The 21736-nt window shown below is 46.4% G+C and overlaps 7 protein-coding genes and 1 non-coding gene across 8 annotated transcripts; 5 read left to right on the forward strand and 3 right to left on the reverse strand.

Annotated features, from left to right (window-relative positions):
* Nucleotides 1-8: 8 nt before the first annotated feature.
* On the forward strand, nucleotides 9-1897 carry F4822DRAFT_431584 (TRAPP trafficking subunit Trs65-domain-containing protein; the record flags this gene model as incomplete). Its single annotated transcript, XM_051461496.1, has 2 exons — nucleotides 9-189; nucleotides 255-1897. The coding sequence occupies 2 exons, from the start codon at nucleotides 9-11 to the stop codon at nucleotides 1895-1897; spliced, it is 1824 nt and encodes a 607-aa protein (XP_051312489.1).
* Nucleotides 1898-2036: 139 nt separating this feature from the next.
* Nucleotides 2037-2756, forward strand: F4822DRAFT_324915 (uncharacterized protein). Its single transcript, XM_051455526.1, has one exon. It carries the CDS (start codon nucleotides 2175-2177, stop codon nucleotides 2616-2618), a length of 444 nt encoding a protein of 147 aa, XP_051312490.1. The 5' UTR covers nucleotides 2037-2174; the 3' UTR covers nucleotides 2619-2756.
* Nucleotides 2757-5924: 3168 nt separating this feature from the next.
* On the forward strand, nucleotides 5925-7265 carry F4822DRAFT_431585 (uncharacterized protein; the record flags this gene model as incomplete). The annotated part of the gene is made up of 5 exons (XM_051461497.1): nucleotides 5925-6080; nucleotides 6136-6496; nucleotides 6569-6686; nucleotides 6736-6800; nucleotides 6856-7265. 5 exons carry the CDS (start codon nucleotides 5925-5927, stop codon nucleotides 7263-7265), a joined length of 1110 nt encoding a protein of 369 aa, XP_051312491.1.
* Nucleotides 7266-10790: 3525 nt separating this feature from the next.
* On the forward strand, nucleotides 10791-12116 carry F4822DRAFT_324989 (uncharacterized protein). Its single transcript, XM_051455527.1, has one exon. It carries the CDS (start codon nucleotides 11071-11073, stop codon nucleotides 11368-11370), a length of 300 nt encoding a protein of 99 aa, XP_051312492.1. The 5' UTR covers nucleotides 10791-11070; the 3' UTR covers nucleotides 11371-12116.
* Nucleotides 11887-13691, reverse strand: F4822DRAFT_325123 (uncharacterized protein). The gene is made up of 3 exons (XM_051455529.1): nucleotides 13646-13691; nucleotides 12035-13566; nucleotides 11887-11976 (listed from the first exon to the last, which is right to left on the reverse strand). The coding sequence occupies exon 2, from the start codon at nucleotides 13425-13427 to the stop codon at nucleotides 12462-12464; it is 966 nt and encodes a 321-aa protein (XP_051312493.1). The 5' UTR covers nucleotides 13428-13566; nucleotides 13646-13691; the 3' UTR covers nucleotides 11887-11976; nucleotides 12035-12461.
* F4822DRAFT_445005 (uncharacterized protein) lies at nucleotides 13539-14464 on the reverse strand (the record flags this gene model as incomplete). The annotated part of the gene is made up of 1 exon (XM_051463315.1): nucleotides 13539-14464. The coding sequence occupies one exon, from the start codon at nucleotides 14462-14464 to the stop codon at nucleotides 13580-13582; it is 885 nt and encodes a 294-aa protein (XP_051312494.1). The 3' UTR covers nucleotides 13539-13579.
* Nucleotides 14465-14737: 273 nt separating this feature from the next.
* On the reverse strand, nucleotides 14738-18751 carry F4822DRAFT_325121 (uncharacterized protein). The gene is made up of 2 exons (XM_051455528.1): nucleotides 18152-18751; nucleotides 14738-18066 (listed from the first exon to the last, which is right to left on the reverse strand). Exons 1-2 carry the CDS (start codon nucleotides 18613-18615, stop codon nucleotides 15261-15263), a joined length of 3270 nt encoding a protein of 1089 aa, XP_051312495.1. The 5' UTR covers nucleotides 18616-18751; the 3' UTR covers nucleotides 14738-15260.
* Nucleotides 18752-21214: 2463 nt separating this feature from the next.
* On the forward strand, nucleotides 21215-21354 carry F4822DRAFT_t93. The gene has a single exon. It is a non-coding gene; the product is annotated as a tRNA-OTHER (tRNA).
* The last annotated feature ends 382 nt before the right edge of the window (nucleotides 21355-21736 follow it).

The following is a 21736-nucleotide window of genomic DNA, read 5'->3' on the forward strand; positions in this document are numbered from 1 at the left end:
AAAGCAATATGCCCTCCTCTTCGCTCGATATGACTTCCAAACTAGCGCTCGACTTCCTCGACGATTCAAATCTCACGTACTTTATACCCCTTAAGAGCGACTTTGGTGTCGAAGAGGCTTTTAGAGATGGTATAGAAAGTGACGGGGAACCGTTCGACTCAGTAGAATGGCGGGAGTCACTTTTCTTCGGTACGAAGCTACATATCTCTTCCAAAAGGTCCTAATTTCTCACCATGCTCATTGTTAGACCCCAGATGAATCTGCCGACCTATACCTCGTCCTCAAAAGCCCTTATGCCGAAGAAGATACCTTGCGGTCTTCCCTACGAAATATAGTCATATCCGTAGAAGCGCAAATCGTTAATGGGAATACTCCGGACCGCGATGGTCAACTAGCTTCCGAAGTTATTTCTACCGAAACAGTAGGGACGGAAGAGGATCCTACTATATTATTTAGTTTTTCGGAAGAAAACGATTCCAACAACGATGACGACCGGCAGCAATATGCTTATGCGGTGTGGAAACACCCGGTATTCCTTAGTCGGCCTAGGATGCGGCTACAAAGTCCCTCGGTTGTTTTTGCTGCGACGGCAAGCCTAAAACCAGCAGTCTCGTCCATATCAGATGGACCACGTGATGGGTATCTTCCAAGCGGCGTGGCATCGGGACTCAACCTCCTTGAGTCATTCGGGAATGACCCTGCTATGAACGGGGTGAAACCTCGTCTATCAGCACTCCGAGTATCTCGTGTTGCGCCGGTCACCCAGCAAGACAAGGATCTACTACGGCCTATCAAGTCTTTGTCCAAGCTCTCTTTGCGCATATTCCCCGCGGCGCACTCGCGCATGCGATTCACGCATCTCAACACTACACCTTCGTCGGCAACGGTCCTAGCTATGCTTGAGGTCGATTTTACTCCTTTCTTCGACTGTGAGATAATCCTTGACAAGATATCAATATCAGTCGTAGGAGGCATAGTAGAGGACCTCACGAACAAGTCTGGGATGGCACTTCCAGTTTCTTGTGTGGCTCATGATCATATTACCTTTTTATATCGCATTTCACCAGATGAAGCAGATGTGATATCAAAGAATCCCATACGAGATCTCAATATCGCCATCTCAGGGACAGCTTTAGTGGATCCGGAAATTTGCAAACCTCGCTTGAGTATGGCTTGGACCGCGACCATTGATTTTACAATCCCCGTGAACCCAGGTTATGGTTCTACCATGCAACCTATTCAACGCATGCACCGCCCAAGCCAACTTTCAATTGGAGGTGAAAGTACAATTTCATTAACGGCACCATCCGTTGCACGACCGGATTCACTACCTTCCCTCGAAGCCGCAACGCGAGCAGAGTCTACCGTACCTGATATCGGCATAACTATGACTTTCACTCCTCCGTCCCCAAATCAAGAGATTTTCCCTGGCGATGAGTTTACCTGGAATGTATTTGTTGTTAACAGGTCTCTGGTGCCATCAGCCGTAGCAAGAAAATTAGCGATACTGGTGATTCCGAAACGGAGGCGTAACGAATCACGGGTTAACCGCCCCCCTTCGGTTTCTCGGTTACCCGAATTTTCACTCGGACAACCCCAACAACACAAGATCTTAAAGGATCGGAGTGTTGCTGATGCCATTCTAGACGAAAACGTCGTCCACGCTATGCAACACAGTAGCGTCATAGACAGTGCTGAGATATTATGTCTTAGTGCCGATGTAAGGGTTGGTCCACTAGCACCCGGAGCATGCCACGTTGCTGAACTCAAGTTTCTGGCCCTCAAAGAGGGCATTGTAAGCGTGGAAGCCGTAAGAGTAGTTGATCTTGGCAACAATGAGCATGTAGATATTAGGGAGCTACCAACTGTTATTGTTAAGAGCAGGCATGAAAGGTGACATTCCGTTTAGGTTACTGGGCTCATATTAGACAAAGACCAGTCTATACTGACTACCCAGATCTCCAATTCTAATAATTCAAAATTATTCCCGGCGTCCAATACTAGATTGTATTAGTTCGTACTTGATGAAACTCGCTCCTTTTCCCCCTGAATATGTTCAATGCGGCACTAAATATCATCACCTACCTCCCCTGCATAACTACGCATGCGAAATATATAACTCACAGATATTAGATGGTATTGCCTAGTACTGCTTACTAACCTATAAGTGAGGTATGTTTCTCGTCAATTTGGTAATATGCCTCTTGGCGCAAGCTCTTGCGCGGGTTATTGTCAACAAGTGCCAGCATGAGCAACTTTCCATCCCGCGCCCCCATTCTCCTCGATTTAATATCCTACAGGGCTGTGCCTCACTAAATAAGCCATGGCGTATTATTCCCTTGGCGCTGTGGTCAAGAAATGACCGAGATCGCGATCTGTCATTTCACTATAAAATCCCAGGTCCGATGTATCCTGCTGTGCGACCACACATACATAATATTGGCAATATAAAAGTCATTGAGGCGTCCTCCAACACGGCAGACAATCTTCTGACCCCCTCAACCTCGGAGTTTCGCCAACTCCGCAGAGTTCGGCCGAGAGAACGCCTCCCAACCCCCAAGCAAGACATTCAAACCCTCAATTTCATCCGCTTTCCGCGCTTCTTTCGTGGGGGTTAGCTTAGGCCTAAAATCGCTTTACTTGGCCGCCGTAGATGGTTCCCGTTAGGATGGCCTCAAGTCTCATGTACGCACGAGTTCCGGGACGTAAGCCGGCGGCCGGGGAAGAAGGGGTTATAGAAAGGCAGAATTATTTAGCAGCGGACCCTGGCCTGGTAACACTTGCTATAGCTAGGTAACGTAGGTTGGTTGGTTAGGTGAAAATGGTCAAAGCGTATGTAACATCGCCGCGTGAGTGTGCAGGCCATCGGGTCATGATCCGCATATTGGGGTAGTATGATGTTGGTCTTCGCTTCGGTAGGTACTAAGCGAGAGGGTGTTTTGTTTTTGCTTGGTTTTTGCTTGTTTGAGTGGTCTCGAACGTGGCCCTGGGAAATTCTGTGGCCGCGATATGCGTTCGTCTTGGTTACTGCAGTTGTCGGTTATATCACAACTCAGTGTTTAGACTTATACATTCGGCGTTATTTATTATAGCATCGAGCAAGGTCTTATTGTCGCATGCAGGTATGGTGGGCAAAAGGAATGGTCAGTAAGAATTGTACTAGGGTACACACAAAATACTCGGCTAAGTCCCTAAATTATACTCGTAGGAGCGACCTATTCATTCGAGCAATGCCTATAAATATCTTAGACCATTGATGATGCCGTGTCCACGCGCCAGGAACGCGCTCAGGAAAACATTGTATTTATTGTGAGCACAGACATGTCCATCAACTTGGCTAACAGAAACCATGACGGGTCGCTATGGGCGCAACAAGCATTAGGGATTCCCCAGCCTTCTAGCCTAACGGATGCCCGCCCCGGATAGGAATTCGAGTATACGTAGGAAGCATCTCATACGATCATGGATTTGTGTCTAGAGCAATTCTTCGAAATTTTCACTGAAGTCATAATAAAGAGTCGATCATCGAACCCTTAGAGTCGCCGACTTCAATCAAGCGCGGGTAGGTAGTTCGAAGCGTGTAGTTATTGTTGGTGGAACAAGCCACTTCCTGAAGTCGTATTCAACTGTCGTCGTTTGAAATTTCCAATTGCTCTGAAACGATGACTTTTGAAACTTCATATTCGGAGATTTTATCGTCGCTATAGTATGCGAGCCATAATTATCCGCCTTAACAAATACCCTATTCAGTCACGTCACGCTGGCCGCTATCTTTGCAGTGTTTTCAGTCGTTTGTGTTGTTTGAACGATATAATTTCCGAAGGCAGAGTTTGATGTCACGCAAGTACCTTGGCGGACCGGATCGTATTCCGTTCTTGGGTTTGGACTAGGAATGACAGTTAACCGAAGCACAATTCTCCAGCCAGAAGGCGACGGGGGCCCAATTGAGATTGTTCATCGTCCCTTGACCTTGGACATTATGTCTGTGTTTCCGATCAGACCTCTTTTTTCCCTGGACAGAATATTCGATCGAGTGTTGAGATCCCTGTTGAGAGATCTAGCCCAGGTAGGGTGTTCCCGTGGGCGCAGCAGTATGGCGCAAAGCTGAACCGAACCATGATCTGAGCAGGGTTTCTGAGACAAAATGACCAAATCTCTATCGATCTCAAGCAATTGTTCTCTTCATAGACGAAACACGCGACGATTTGAACTTCGGACACAGCATAGTTAGATTGATCACACAGATACATAGAACCAAATCGGAATAGCGATCACAGTAGATAGGTGACACGGTTAATGACACTGGCGTCTTCTGCATGCTACCGTCCCCGCGGCCCTAACTGTTAGTCAGTAGCTTCGAGAGATTTAGGCTGTCGATCGTTGCGCTAAAGTATGTGGAACTCGGTATATAATGTTAAGTATAACCCTGTGAAAGAGAGAAGATAAAAGTTTTTCATTCTTCTAGACTCCATCATCAAGTCCCATATTCATTCTATTATCATCTTCATTATAATATTGAAAAGGGGGAAAGGCGAGATAAAAAATAAATGCTTGCGTGGCGCGTATCTGCGAACATATTACCGTAGGAAGCAAGTCGAATTGAGTAAAAAGATACCCCCTGTCAACATTTCGGTAGTGTAGCCAAGCTAAGCACATCATCAGAGCACTACGATCGTCTACCTACCAGATGGAGCTACCGAATTCTTAATTTTCTACCTATTTAGGTATGTAGGAGAACGGCACAGCGGCCTAATCGCCTATACACGTCCGTATTTATTCCCTTTTTGGTCGAGAAAAGGGCCATTAGATAATACAACGTAGTATGTTTACATTCGCCACGAGAACGAATTACAACTGATAAAAATTGTGATCTAAAAGATAGCTAATACATATCGTACGTTTGTCGCTAAATTAACCTGCATATAAAAAAACGACCCATTGTCCCTCCAAATTTTATGTTTACGCCAGTATTTGTGTGGCTGGGTAAATACCGACAGCGAGAACTGTAACATATAGACAAATGGCATCTGCATGGAAGCTCTTGGTACATATGCGTGCTACCTAAGAGTTCGTATGTAGTAGGTAGTATGAACTTCATGCCTTATAAAGCTCGTCTTATTACTTTCACGGGATAGACAGAATCCGTCAGCAAAAGATCCAGCAGGGGGTTTACGCAAGGGACCCTAGCTCTTAATGCGCACGAGCCGGGGAGGAAGATGGTGTTGTGCCCCGGATTTGAAGCGTTATGCCAAGTACGATGTAGTATAGAAGAGCGCTCGGCCTTATAGCGGCCCTTATTGGTCTACGGGTCTGATGGGGGGTTTGCCGAAGGAAAAGAGGCCATATCGGTTCTTGTTGTCATTTGTGGACATTCTCAACTTGGTAGGATGAGTAAGGATGGGGCGGGAACCCACGAACATATCGTATTTGACAATCAGCACCCTAACGCCATATGTGTTGACGCGGGTAGGATGTGAGTTTCATACCTACAAAGAAAAGACCGACATACTATGCTGGGTAGCCAAGGTGCTAGGGGCGAGTATAGACCCATGGTTTTCTATCGCCTAGATCATCCTAGGTTGCGACCTCAGATCCCATCGTAGCTTAGCGTATGGTGGTAGTCGGGGAGTCCTGGGTCCCTGGAATACAGCCATACAGTTCTGCTGTGTTGTACGGGCCGGCGATCATTTCGCATTTTGTTTAGGAGTTGCGGAAGGACGACTGTGTATTTGCATGAATTCCCCCTGCCAGATATCCAAACTTCTGGAGCATGGCAGCGATGGGGGTAGTGGGTTCATGATATACATATTCCCCAATCGCCCCTCTCTATGGATTCAGGTCTGTTCTTTTCGGATCTTGCTGTCACTTCATTCATCTCAACTTTATGTTCGACTCAGCCTTGCTCCCCGGGGCAAAACGTCAAGATGGCGTCAGAACAGGATACCCTAGGGCCGATGATGAACGCCGTCAACTGGACCTTGGTAGGGTTGGCGGGAACGTTCCTTAGTCTACGAATGTACTGCAAGTTTAGTCGACATCGAGGTTTATGGTGGGACGATCACATCTTAATATTCTCCTTCGTGAGTATTGGTATATCTCGCGGCCACCATGGGCTCCTTCTAACGGATATACTAGATATGCCTTATCATAGCCGTTGGTTTCATCACGAGCTCGATATCATTGGGATTCACGAGCCCGACGGGGCCTAAGTCACCAGAAGCTGCGACTCGGCTCCAGATTCATGGCGGCGTACAAAATGTCTTCTTCGGATTAGCGACAGTCTTGAGTAAAACGTCATTCGGTGTTACGCTACTACGAGTTACGGATGGTGTGCTGAAGAAGATCGTCTTATTCCTGACTGTTACGATGAACATAGCCGTATTTCTTTACATCATCTTCACCTTCTTCAAATGCGAGCCGGCTATATATTCGTGGATTAAAGGACCTGGTTGCTGGAGCACTGCGAAATACATTCATTACGGTATCTTCGCTGGAGGTACGTTTATTCTCATGACTGCCCCTGAATTCGGGGTACTCAAATCGAACCCTATGCTGACCCCCTGACTAGCATACTCTGCGTTTGTGGACTTTTCATTCGCTACAATTCCTTGGTTCCTGATTATGAACCTTCAAATGAGGAGAAGAGAAAAGCTTGGCGTCGCGATCGCTATGAGCTGTGGTGTAATGTACGAGTTACTGTCACCTGAAATTGATTCTTCACTAACTCTTACATAGTGCTGGTTTGACGGCTATTATGAGGTGTATTTACTTACCCCTACTCACTCTAGGGACATTTTCAAGTAAGCTATATGACTCCCTCGAAGTTTAATTTCGCAGTGTCTAACCCCCTTAAAGCCCAAGGAACAACATTGGTTATTTGGTATGTGGCCGAATCAGCGACCACCATCATTGCGGCATCGATCCCAGTTCTACGTGCTTTGATCAAGGAGATTTCATCATCAGTCGACCGATATACTCGTAGCACTGGAAAGTCGGGTGTGAAGAGTCAGTCGAAAGCTACCCCGAGGGGCTTACACGCTAGCAACGTCGTAACAACAGTCGTCGGTTCTCGACGAGATCCTAATGATCCCCATGCCGATGCGAGCAGCGATAAGAGCATTCTCGACGCGGGCCGAGCGCCCGCAAAAACCTCACCAGGACGAATTGTACAGACACAGGAGGTTCGATTGAGTTATCATGACCGAAGCGACAATGATAGTGAGCAGGGATATGAGATGGACTACATGGGAAGAAAATCGGCTTGAACTATGATACCCGTGATTATCACATCTCGCAGGGCATACGAATCCTGCCGGAGTTTTAAGATGTATGAAAATTTAGTATGAGATTCATGCGACACGTAATAGACGTTGTTAGATGGGCAATCTTCAAACTCCAACATGCCGCATGATTTGATGTCTGGCTCAGCCACGAGTCACCTCGATATTAATGAGGTAGGTGTATCACACCTTGATTACCTCTCAGCTAAACCTCCTATGTGAACCTTCAGTAGTCAGATCTACATCGAGCATGAAGCCCCTTTTTCGCCCCTTTCATGGCATCTAATGGATGGTATAGAATCCGCGGCGACTCCCCGGTGACATCCTTGACATGAATGATCATCTTACCAGACATCTCTTCGTAACATGAGGAAAGTAGTATTTTATTTCCTACTTGACGTTTATTGTGTAACCAACCATTATGATGAAGGTTCTCCTGAATTGCGCTTAAATTAGTCGCGTAGACCCGAACCAAGGGGTACTTCCTGGCAGAAATTACTTTCATGTGAGCGTATCGCCCGGCCGGTAACGAATTGATTTCTAGGTTCGACCGGTACCTTAGGTAGGTATGGTGACTCCGGGATAATATGCCACGTTTCTAGCCCAATGAGAACCGTCCCGGATAAGATTTTGCATCAGTAACACGCGACAAGCATGAGCGAGAACGCTTGTTGTCTCGGTATCCGGCGTGGCCAATTTACTATGTAAACTCGTCTAAGTAACCAAATGCGATGACCTGAATGGGAAGGAGATATAGCCGGCTGCGGTCCGAGGAACTGCAACTGACCGACGACGAATGTAACTCTTCCGGCAAGGTCACGTTATAGTGGGCGGTGAACCACTATGACCCTGGCTCGTTCGGCCGGGAGGATTCTAGGGAGATATGTATGCTAATGCAACGTTGGTCAAAATACAACTCTGACATTCCGGCCATAGAATTTTTGAGTAGTGGATTTCAATTACCCTAACGTCTAAAGGGAAAAGATCAGGAACGACAACCGACCTGCCATTCTTATAATAAATAGTCTCGGCTTGGTTCTTAGCCATGTGGTATATAGACCCCATTTTTTCGTCAATATCCATGTTCATCGTTTCCTCTACAAATCGATTGCCTTTGGAGTTCACAGCTATACTTGAATGAGAAAACCCCCGATTGCAAGTCGCTGATAATTTTTACTGTTATTGTTAAGGTCTAGTTACGAAGCAACATAAGGCCACAATGGATGGTAGTTTCGCAGGTTGATGAGGTATCGACTGTGGATTTTCTCTTTGGAGACCGTTTAGCTTAGTAGCTTCCGGTTGCGGTAACAGACCAATCCGGGTTTGAAACCTAGAGTTACCAAGCCGTGTCATACTTAGATACGAAGCCCCTGCATTGAGGGCTAGCCCGGCGAGAATCTCGAAGGCCCAGTGAATGCAACAGTATAACCATATCAATAACCCTTCACTTTAAGAGCTACCTTAGCCATCGCCAGTGGCAATAGGAGATGTCCGCTTCGGAATCCCTATGCCAGGGCCTAGGGCCATGGCTGTCGCAAATACACCCATATAAGGGAGCTACTATACCGTTGCGCGAGGAGCTCGCAATTAACTACTCTCTTGACTCAGATGAATTAGCCTCTGTGCTGCGGTGAAATCTTCATTCCTCGTATCTTAGGCCAAGGGTACTTTCCACGGTGATGGACAGAGGCTTCCAACACCTCCTTTAATACCACCCTTCCCTACAGCGAGGCTTAGGCTATACCCTCAAATATAACAGTTCCCCGTATGGTAATATCTAGCGATATCGGGAACTACCTCCACTACCAGTTATGGGCTTATGTAGAGGTAGTTACAGAGTGTCCAAGCGGGCTGAAGCGCATAGATACAGGTGAACAGTCTGTATGATGAATACCTAGGTAGGTGATTATATCTTGTATGTAAGACTGCCTTGGTACTAGGGAGCATTAAGTGGCCTGCCAAGGGGAGCCCTGCTAAGTACAACTCGAGTCATTACCCCTTTTCTCGATAATGGAATTCCGTACAACACCTTGAAATGGCCATCGATAAGGTTCCCTTATAGCTAGGCTAGGTAGTATTTGGCGATAAGTAAGGTAACGTTTGAACTGTTCGATATGGCCTCAGAGTTGAACGACCCGGTAGTGAGTTCCTGGACGTATTAAGTTCATGTATGAGGCTGTGATTTGAATTCGTTCCTGTGTAACGTCCTAGGTGCATATAAGAGGGAGTACACCTAGCGCCGGAAACATACACTGATATTCTTTGGAGATGTTAATATAGGGATGAACCCTTAGTCATCATGGTTTGATACTAAGGTACACTGATAGGCCATATTCATTGTGACTGGGGTGAACTCTTGGCCATCTGAATAGGCTTTACTGGAAGGTTAGTACTCGTGTCAATATAGAAATCATGTGCGACGTGAGATTCTTTGGGCACCTACATGGAATGCGTCAGCTTAGGCGCGAAATAAGCAGGAAGCTGCCAAAACCTCTAATGGGTTTAATCAACTAAGAGTTAGATAATCATACAATTGGGCCTTAATTATTCACGTATTCAATTCATCTTCGTCTGAACTGATTGTCCAAGGTCCCCAAGTTGTAGATAGCGCTAGTTTGGTCTGAACCCCCAGATTGACTGGATCAGACCCCTATGACGATAGAGACTCCACCCAGTTTTGGTGGGTAAGGAAGATCAATTAATTGGAAACGCAAATTTTCTGTGATAACGTATGCGAAAAATCTATGGTACTCTAAATCATCAGCTTTACGTGATAATAAGATGATATGAAGGATGAGTGTGAATTACATGATTATCTAGACTTACGTCAGCTAAGTTCTGCTCAACCTGTTTGGTTACCACTGCCAAGTTTCATCGCGATTTATTTTGTCGGAAGAGATTAAATGGACTTTTGGGCATAGGCGATACATATATTCATGTGATTCAGGACTGTGAAACTAGCAATATAGTTCTGACATGATTTACATCGTGGGGTGCGTTTTCGATCATAACTGGCAAATATCGATTCCTTGCTGTGAATCATAAAAGTCTCTTAAATCATAGGCGTCGATATATGCGGGACAATTCGCGGCAATGACAGCATCCTGCTGCGCGCCAAACCGAGTAAGGATAAGTGGGTAAGCCACATCGTAGATTTCAGGGTCCAGCTGACGTCCTCTAGAGGTTATAGGGAGTTGTAGAGAGGGATCTAGTGCGGCTGAAGTACCCATTCAAGGGATGACGAAAAGACGCACGGATCTACCAAGTATATTTCATCAGAGCGGACCCGATTCTGCGGCTCTTTGGTCTCGGCTCGCGACCATCAAAGAAACCCATTGGGCTGCATGCAGATAGTCCGGGTAGACCGGCTCTTTCTAGCGCTGCCAGTCTAGATTGATAAGTTCTAGCGTAGAAAAATGAAGTTGGTTGCGGTTTTGGAGGGTCTTCGACGGCATCGTCGGATACTCGGAGATGGGAAACCTGCTTATGTTCTAATCGTCTTACTCACGTCCGTGACGTATGGACTAAATCGCTCAGTATAAGTCACGAGAACCTCTCTCGGGTTCTGCGGAGTTTCCGTATCTGATCTATATCGTCGCGTAACTTTCGTTTCTGACAAGACTTTCATCCAGCTCACATTCATACACTTTGTGACGCTAAATCACTCGCTCGTCCGACTATTCGTTTACCGGTCCAGACGCACATAAACGTTTCTCGCCCCCAATAAAATAATTCGCGAGTTTAACTACCAAATCTTAACCAAAAACCACACACACACACAAAATCCAAAATGGACGATTTTCCTAAAACACTCATCATCGCCATTGTGGTGTCTGTGATCGTCGTTCTGGTCGTCTTCGGCCTAATACTCTACCTCGCACTGAACTGGACGAGAATCGTACACCGTGGTAGACGCAACAGCTGGCCGGAAACCGAAAAGGCCTGGCCACAAATGAGTAAATCTGACGAAAGCTACTACTCATCACCTGTATCCTCTCCGCGATCGTCAAGAATGAGCTCCGAGCCGATGGTGAACAACTTCAACGCTTACGACGAAAGTCCGATAACGCCTCCACGCAACGTCAAGTAATGAAGAGGGGGTTGTTTTGCTTTTTGCGACACACTATACCACGAATGAGTTACGAGACATGAATTGAATTATGATCATCTGGGAACACTGCATATGAGGCGTTTTTACGGAGCATCTATTGGATTTGAATAGCGGTGTGGCTGCATGATCAGTTGAGCATATCCGCTCGGCGTTAAGGGGAATCGAGATGATGAATTATCATTGGAACAAGAGATAAAGACTTTTAGAACCATACCATCAACCCGCAAGGTCTAGTGATTCCCAAATAGAATTACAAGTTGAATAAAAATGAAGATTTTTTCTAATCCCGGATGCACCGGAAGATGCAGTATGACATTCTCGTCCTGTTACTGGTAACGTATAACGCATTTTAGGTCACACACATAGAAACCTATCTACACCATTTCTGGCAGAAATCCGACGACGGAACGAGCCGATAACGCTACGAAACCTAAATTTACTTAATGCTTACCTACGTACGCGCGAAGGATGAGATCTAAGTAATGGCAACACGATCTATCGATTCCAAATCTACCGTAGGTATGAAACTCACCAAGTGACAACTCTCCTAGCCATGTGTTCCAAAACCATCGTATTAGCAAACACCTATGTATGAATAGTGAGCCGTACAATTCAAGTCAGTCTTCCGACCGAAACTACTAACTGGGCCATAACGCGATCTCAAAAGCAAGGCCTTCGCACTACTCAGTCTAACCACTACCGCCTCGCTATCGACGAACCCCACGAGTTTCGCGGCTATGGGTGTGTTCTTCGAAGTACTCGTCGTATTCTCGTTCTCGTACCCGTTCTCATCCCGTAGCTATTATCCCCTGCACACGCGCTAGAAGAAAGAGAGAGAGACAGACATATCGCGGAACGATATAGCTATTCCCACTACACGTTTAAGAAACGGGATTGCCGGGACATGCAGTTGTTCAAGGCGGTAGAGAGAGGAGAGAAGGGCGATTTGAACCGAGAGAACGACGTCGTATCAAGTAAATACCACTTTAGCGGGCGTTATAAGCTGACGGTCAATCCCTGAAGGCTCGTTTCTTTAGTGTTAAAGGGGGTGTGTGCGTTGGTAATTTTGATCAAATCAATATCAATTCCATCGTTGTCGCTTGTCGTAATACCCAATGAAATGTCGTAAATTCGAACGGATCGAACTTTACATGACTTGACACACCAATTCTCTCGTATTCCTTTCTTTCCTTGTTTCTACATCTGAGTACGGCACCAACTGCACGACCACTATCATCGCACAAGAGTAGGAAAGGTAGGACGGTTCCGAATTCAATATAGTCTTCGCCGGCGGCCGAAATATCGTAGTCCATGCCTACGCAGACTGTTTTGTCCTCGAACTTCATTTGGACCACGCCATCCCGGCAATTGGTGATGGCCCCGAAGGCCACGGTTCCTGCTATGTGCAAACGCGCTGTGATAAGTCGGCTATATCTATCTCCTCCTGCGACAGGCTCATACTTATAGCTTATCACTTGTATATGCATCGTGTCTGATGAAAAGTGCAACGGAGAGGTCCGTCCCCGGGATGAGGCCCAGGACCATGTAGGTGCAACGAGTGGACGAATTCGGGGTCCTGGGTTTCTCTCCGAGTTCTGCCATAGTAGATTGTGTGCGATCGTCTCCTTCCAAAGTCCAGCCAGATATGTGAGGGTGTGGCGTTTTGCATAGGCTTTTGCTATGCCAGCTATGGCGGGAAGACGGTCAGCAGGCTCCGAGAGATTCATTCGAGAATAAGTCGTGATAATCTCCTCCTCCCATGGTAGGTCGAGAAAGTCATTCTTGACCTTTAGTTTCATATAAAAGCCGCATTCGCATTGTGACTTTTCCATACACTCCCAGATAATTTTTTGTTGAGTGAAATGAATATTTCTTTTTGAAAGGGCGCGCTCTTGATACGCCCATCCCCCACTTGCGAGGGGATACACGAGGGGATCAAAATCTAACCTGCGATTTCCGTTCTCGTGTGTAAGCCACGAAGAGTGGTCCAGCTCGGGTCCGAAATAGATTGGGCATGGTGAAGTATCGGTGATCATTTTGTATTGTCGGCGATCGACGAATTTCTAAAAAGCCCCTCATCGCCATCAACGCAACCAATCCCAGACATAGTGATAAAGGCACCCGCATATATAATTGCCATATTGCCCGCTTGAGTATTCCAATCATGGGGTTATCCTTAATTAGGCAATCAGAAACATGGGTTAGTTGGGCTCTGGGGGACTGGTAGGCAACTTTGTAATAAAAGGCCTCTTACTTGGATGATACAGAGACAATCAATCCAAATATACTTCAAACCTAATTCGCCAGCAACTGTGATTACATCCCGAAACAGTTTATACAAGGAGCTTTGCGGGACCTCTTGTCGAAATTTGTCGAGTTTTCCTCTCGTGAGCGAAGCCGCCTTGGTTTTTGGCCCCCAACGATAGCTCAGGGCTGCGAACTTCGCGTTTGAAGTGCCATCTACTAAACGGACTCTTGCTGATTTATGATCCATAATTTCGAGTATCCGTATTTCCCTGGGCAATGCAGTTACCACTATACCACCGTGCAAGCAGCAAGAGTGATTCGTCGAACAATCATTGCTCCATTCCTTAATACGCTCCATAGTCTCGGCACTCCCAGTATTGGTACCAACAGAAAGACGTGCGCGAGCGAAAGGATGGAAATTCCTATCCACGTTGCTAGAATCGTTCTTATATGCAAGAAAGATCTCCCGGGACCAGAGAACCTCAAGCTCACCATACTCATTATGACCGCAAAACCGTAAAATATCTGGGAGCCATTGAAAATAACTCGATTGATGACGGGGGTCAGTAAATGTACACAGCCGGCCGATATACGCACATACATGACAGCCTCGTTGTATGGATTTCTGGAGATTATCAGCCGTGACGGTGTGTGCCAGTCCATGGTTTGGCTTAAAATTAGATTTGAAAAGAGTATCACCAGGGATTTGTGCAACATCATTGGGTAGCTTGAAGAGACATGCAACGCATCGAGCCTCGGCATTTTGAAGAACTAGGAGAAGATAATTGCTGGAAGCGTGTCCGGTATTTTCGGGGCCGGGATTCATATTGCGTACCTACCTATGTAGGTATAGTGTGAAGGAAGCGAAACAAGATGGTAAGCGATGCCAGCGGGGTGTGCAATTTTATGGAACAGTCGTGCAACCTTCAAGGCTGTGTGAATGTAGGACGCCAGTCAACAATTTTTCCGTAAAAGGGGTCGGTTCCGAGCAAGCTCGGCATATAATGGGATGGATATATGAGGACTCAATCTTGATGTTTATAAGCACTAAGAGCCGTGGTGATCGTCCTGAGTAAAATTTGGGAAGATATGTGTCGAGACAACTCACTCAAAATGCAAAGAGGCCTCAGTGTTGATAATCTTCATTTTCTTTATCGACAAACCCAGGGGATATCCTCCACGAGTTCTAACACTACCCAACTATGTGCACACAAACTGCGTGTTGTTTTTCTGATACCCAGCTCTCCTCAACTAACCACATCCCTAGAAATACAGGTAGAAGGTACTAGGTAAAAACATTAGATATACAACTCCGCCAGTCCTCCGAGAGGCTTAGTGTTAAACATTATACAAAAAGTGTGCGGCCTATTTTTCGGACCTGTCAAATATACAATAGGATTGAACAATAAACCAAAGGTAACCTTTTAATACCAACGCCGATGCTGAATCCAGGGAGCGAGCGCACTGCTCTAACCTAACCAAGGTTTATGGATGCATTGTCTCTGTAAATGCCAAAAAAGGTAGAGCAAAAAGTATATATGGTACTCGTTGGTGTTGATTTCATGGGATCGTGATATGTAGAAACGTGTCTACTTCGAAATTAATTGGCGGATCAATCATTTTTATGACTGTAAGCTCTTGAAACGCCCTTCAAACGCTTTCACCTTTTCGGCCTGGAGCTCCCTCTCCAATTTTCGGGTTTGGCTGATAGCTGCTTCACGTTCTTCTTGCAGTTGTAGAACTTCGATCTGGGCGGTATTCATGCGGCTAACAACCTGCTGCATCTCACCATCCGTATCGGCAAGTGCATTTTCGAGTTCGGCAATGCGAGCACGAAGGTTGTCAACCTGGGCCTCCTCAGACACGTTCATGGCGGGACCAGAACGTGTAGAACTGAGGCGAGGCGATCGAGCACCCGCCGCTGCGAATAGAGGAGATAACGGCGACTTGGGCGGGAATGTACGAGGGGAACGTAGGCCTTCGCGCATTCGCTTTAGTTGGTCGTTATGACTAGCCCTGAGGGTGGACATCTCTTCCTCATGACGCGTAATTCGGTCCTCGGAAGCATTTTGCGCAGCCTCCAACTTCTCTTCAAGGACGCGGAGATGCGCTTGCATCGTGGTGATGCGGCCTATGTTAGACTTCTGTTCAGCTTCGCCGCGAGCGACCGTGTCTGAGATTCTTTGACGTAGAGTCTGGTTGATAGTCAGCTGTTGGCGGACTTGAACAGCCAATTCTTCAACACGGCGAGCTGACTCGCTTAATTCGTCAGCAAGGGCCTTTTCGGATTCTAAGTAAACTCGCTCCCCAGCCTTAAGCATATCAAGCTGCTCCTTATAGGATGTCGCCGCTTGACGAGCAAAATCGCGCTCTGAGACAGTGAAGGAAAGGGTCTGCTCGAGTTTCTCTATGGCAACCTTGGTCAGTTCATCTTGCGAGCTACTTGACTCTAACTTCTTGATGCGCTCAAGAGACTCGGCATAGGCTCTTTGGAGGTCCCCATAAGCTACTGTCAAGGATTCCGACGTTATAGGGACAGCCAATTTGTCGCTGCCGTTACTTTGGCGTGCCAGAGAAGGAGGGATAAGAATATCCTTCTCATTGAGCAGGCTTCTGAGTGATGCGATCTCCTGTTCGGTTCGATCAAGGTCCATCTTAAGCCCACCGAGTCCCTTTTCGACTTGCCACTTCTGCTCGAGTGCCTCCTCAGCTCGTCGACGCAAGACATTAATCTCGGCTCGTAGGTTGGATATCTCCTTTTGGAAACCGGCTTTCTGTGGGGATTCGGTAAGAAGTCGATCACGTTCCATTTCAAGGACGCGAATCTTCTTTTCGTTTTCCCTGTTTTGATGTTCTTGTCTTTCCAAAAGGTTCTTTAGAGCTTTGTGTAGAGCATCTCGCTGTTCCTCGACATCCTTCAGTCGATCTGACAATTGATCTCGAGATTCACTAGTCTTAACTGACATAGACCTCATCAAGCCAGAGGGGGGTCTTTGGAGCTTGAAGGATGACGGGGGGCCGGTCAAAGAATTGGATCGAGATAATCGAGACCCGATGGATCCGGCTTCCTCCGAAATAGTATCCATTGAGTTAGTATTCATCTGTTTGAGTGACGTGTTTTCGACTTTGAGTGTTTGGAGCTCCTGTTGCATTTTTGTCGACTCATAAGTCATCTTCTCCAAATCCGTCGCTTGCGCCTCGAGGCCTTCTACACGAGCTCGAAGTTGAGGTACAACCTCATCCCGAAGATTGTCGCGCTCGTTAGAAGCATTTTGGAGTTCGCCCTTGAGAGCTGTAAGCAAGTCCTCGAAGTTATCCTTGACTTGGCGCTCCTCGGTGAGCTTGCGTCGTAAAGTCTCACAAGTACTTTCTAGTTCCTTAATACGTCCAGTAGTATCAGCACTGTTAACCTTTTCCAAATCAATCTGAGATGCTCTGTCCGAGAGCTCCTTGATCTGCTCATCGAGCTGATGTCTCCTGGACCTCTCATCTTGGAGTTTATCGGTCAACTCAACCCTAATCTGAGCCTTCTCTTGTTCTGATCGTCTCTGGATTTTCTCAATCTCTTCCCTCGATTGATCATATTCGCTTAACTTCGCGGTGCTATATCCTGAATCGGAGAAGTAGTCGCTGGTTCTCTTGTTTCCACCCGTTGTAGGATTGTCCCTTTCTGCTTGTAATCTGTCAACTAAATCTTCTAGGTCCATCTCGCGACGAATTGATGCAGCCAATTCGGCCGAGATGGCCTTTAGCTCTTCTTCCATCTCTTCAATTTCGTGGTATGGCGATATTGTAGCGGTCGGTGGGGTTGCCAAATAGGATTCACAGTATTCCCTGGAATTGGGGGATCCAAATAATGCCTTTGGGGCTTCGAGTAGTGATTGTGGTCCAACTGTGGTGACTGGGGATGCATCGGTAACGCTTGTTGCCTTTGAGAAGTTAAAAGGCGATGGGAGAGGCGAAAAGGCTTTGTCCGAAACCTCTGTATTCGAAGGAGAAGAGGCCCAACCAAAGAACGTCCCTAATTTAGATGAGCCTGGGGATTTTGGCAGCGGTTTATCGGTATTAGGCGTTTTTAATTCAGGATAATCAGCTGTCGGGGTCAAGTCGTCTTGCTTGAGATTCAACTGTGGAGGGGTAGCTTTGCGGGTAACATGCAACGACATAGTATTAGAACGATTAGAATTACTATTATCGGATGAATCTGAGTGATATCCGTCGTAAATATTTTCACTTAGCGGATCCTCCTCTTCGTCGCTAAAGAGGTCGTCATACGTGGTCTGCTCAGGTTGCGACAGGTCGGTGTTGTGCTGCGTTTGAGAAGCGTCAGGGTTGCTAGCCCGGGAACTTGGACGTTTGACTTCACCCGCTATGACAGCCGGGCTTGGGTCGGCAGAGGCCAATGGGTGACACGACTCGGAGGGTTTTCTGGTTAAATTCGAGAATTAATTAGCAACGTCTAACTTTTTTAATATATCGCGTTGGATTGTAGATTAATGAGACCTTGACTCACTCCCTGTTTCCCTGGATCAATATGATATCGTTTGGCGATTCCAGCGCGGGCTTAAGAACAGGCTGAAGCGCGCGATGAGGAAACTCGTACACGGTAGGGCTGTCTACCGAGTAGGAACGGGAAAAGCGCTGCTCTGGTTTCTTTGCAATGGCGAGATACTCCCCAGAGGAATATCTAGCGGTGATTGGCGACGCGGTGGACGATAACGGCTTTCGTCGAATAGACCGTACCGACGGCAAGGACGCAGAGCTATCGATCACCAAGTTTCTTGTGTTTCTCGAAACCGGTAGGTCGGGACCTGAGGCGAAGGATTGCGATTGGCTGTTTGGAGGGCGAGGAAACGGGTGCTGAAGGAAAGATAGATCAGATGAGGCATGAGAAGTCTCAGAGTTGGCCGTGAGGGAGGGCGGGCGCGGATAGTCTTGCACCATCTGGCTCGGCAGGGTAGAGTGAGGAACAGACATGGTGGTCGATCTATTCCCTGGTCATATCACTCATGACTAGTCGGAATGTGTGGAGAGCTACAGGCCAGGCCAAGAGATTATTGACTCGGTCTGCCAGAAGAGATGGTAATGTTTCACTGACAACCTTACAGAGAAAGGGCAACATTGAGCAACCCAACAATTAGCAGTTGACGACCAGAAAGGTGTACGGCAGAGAAAGAACGAGAGGACCAGAATTCATCCAAGCTGGGGGTTGGAATTAATCGAAAGGGGCATGGCGGCATGGGCTACCATTGGGTAGCGTCGCAATCGGTCTTTTACCCATTATTAGACCAGGAAAAAGATCAAGGGTATAAGGAGCATGGGGACTTCTGTGGCTCCTGCGTCTTCGTCTTGCAGGCGCTTGAGAGTTGACAGGCATCCTCTAGCGTTGTTCAGGTTCCCCAGTTGCTCCCCTGGATTGTCCCTTTTGGTTCGTTTGGCTGGAAAAAAACGATTCTACTGGCTGGCCATTATCTTGACCCCTGTCAAGCTGCCAATCACTTATTAACATTCCGCGATTCAGACCTAGTGGCGTCCGTTTTTGTACATCTGCAATTTTACTTCCCCTGTAGTCGAGGGTATCCCTTCTAGCGGACGAGGCTAGCAGGTAACAATATGTTTTGTAGGTGTTCTCGCAAGAATTTAGCTGAGAGGGAGGGAGAAATATTTTGGAATATTTCGGTCGCAATCCTCGCCAAGGACCTAGATCCTGTTGCGCGTTTCTCCTGCACACTGCAGGTACCAATCTGCAAGGCAACGGCATTTAGGTAAATGATCGTCAATGCACTTGCGGGGTGTATTGTTCGCTTAGAGGTGCGTGTTACTGTAGGTAATCTCCATAATCTCGACTTCACGATCTTGACTTTCCCTTTTCGAGACTTCTAGATAAAGACCGATTGTTTAATAAGCTGATTTGCCCGATTCGTAGCGGCTCAAGCGGCTAACGGGAAATTTGTAGTTCAATCGTCGTCCTATCGTCGGGCTTTTGATTTTCTTTTTAATTTTGCCATCTTTCTATTAAAGAATAGATAAAGCGCGCGGCAAGACCAGTATCCACGATTACGATGAATATTTCGTGAAGATAAAAATGTGAGGCTGGCGCAGGGTTATGCTTGAGGTTATGGAGAGGCTCTACGAACGGGCGACCCTGAATTAAGACCCTGTCTCGTTGTTTTGCAAGGCCTGACCCTGACCAGCAACTAGAGGTTCAATAGACAGTGCTTTAAACGCTTTTATTAGCAGCTTATTAGTACCTAACTAATCTGAGCCTCAAAAAACAACGGCGCCTCGTAAACGTTGTACGTATAACGGATATGAATCCTGTTGGCGCGTTTCACAGGAAATGTCTTTTAATGCCGTCATCTTCAAAGTATGAGTTAACGAGAAGTCATCGCAAGTATCTATACTCAAAATACTGCGAATTGATTTGTAGCGATGTCTCAACGAATCGTTCAGCATTGCAGCAAGAGTATGGCATTCAGGCTGAGAAGGTCGGATTCCCCGCGGCCGATCAGGGGTTCTTCAACAACACAATTGATTGATTGCCAGTCAGCCAGCCAGTCTGTCAGCACTTTGCTCAATCCTTGTGCGCATCAGTGGGACGACCTTCTAAAGTTGGGTGGCTGTGTAAGTTGGTAGGTAGGTGAGGCTAGATTAATTGCCGCTCACCTTCCTAACATCTTCAAGCTGACCGAGAAGCTCTCCGAAAGGATGATGGCCAATTAATTAAAATATTGTGAATGGATGCGAGGGATTGCTGCAGCGAATGAAGATTCTCATATGTGGTACTATGTTAGGAGATGTAAAAATGACGAATTGAATTGATTATGTGAGAAATGAAATGTGAGAAACACGATTAAATGGCGTAACCCCCAATCTGATCACATGGAAAATTCCGACTAGACAAGAATAGCTTAGCGTCAGGGACAATGTGATACAATTAAATACCTAGGTACTTATTAAAGTCTTAGATGTGACCAGAGACTTTCATTGGCCAATCATTTGTTACATAAAGAAGTGGTCAGCTCTAAGAATCAATTAAAATATTGAGGGCAATAATGTAGTTTCACAACTATAATATGTAGAATATACTATCCAACTGTTAGTTGAAGATCAACGTGGTGTTCAAGTTAGAGAGACCGTAGAAAATAGAACGCAGTCTTCGTACACGGGGATGCAAAGTACCTAGGTAGATACTCTTGCATCGGATGTGCATTTCACAAATGACCTTGTTTTCGTACATTATCTTGCTGCATGTATGTACCCTTCTGAACGAAAACTCCAATCCAATAAAAAGGTTAGAAACGTCGGAGTTATTAAACTAGTCATACACCGATCAGTACATGTATTGTCGTAGCACATCCAATCGAATTTTTATGCAGTACCTAGGTAGTCGTAATAGTAGCGAACGTGCTAAAATCGCCGAAGTGGAACTCGAGACGGAATATAACAGATTTGCATAAATGATTGGACCGAATAATACTTTGTTAGGGCGGGAAAGACCGGCACAACATCGGTGTTCCGTGACTGCCTTCTCCCACATTGTGATATATACTATCAAAAATGACAAATTCATCAAGCCCGGTTAGCTCAATCGGTAGAGGTCAGTTCACATCCGATTAATTCTTCATCTGTATATCATAACTAACATCTTCTTCAGCGTGAGACTCTTATAGCGGAATCATCTCAAGGTTGCGGGTTCGACCCCCGCATCGGGCTCAATTCCTGATGCTTTCCAGTCAACTGGAAAATGCAACCCCCTTTCTTTTTACTATTTTTGTTACTTTCCCTCATTGTTGTGGATTATGTTTTTCTTTTGTTGGATATTTGGGTGAAGATGACCTGTAAGAAGAAAGCAGTGACGCTTCGGTGGGGGTTTCGTATGCGTGCTTACTCCATATAATGTTTTACTTGTGCAGAAGTCGCGGAAGAGATGCATGATCATTACCAATCCACCTATTCGGGTGGTCCCTCCTTACCTCCTCGGTACGTTATCGGTAAGCTCGGAGTCATCTTCAGCCCTCTGTTACACCAGCGATACGCCCGGGGTTTCTACACAGTGGAACACGATACCCAAAATGCCGTGCGTCGTAAGAGCCGC

The sequence above is a fragment of the Hypoxylon trugodes genome, assembly GCF_022578975.1.
Source record: "Hypoxylon trugodes strain CBS 135444 unplaced genomic scaffold F4822scaffold_7, whole genome shotgun sequence".
Lineage (NCBI taxonomy): Eukaryota > Fungi > Ascomycota > Sordariomycetes > Xylariales > Hypoxylaceae > Hypoxylon > Hypoxylon trugodes.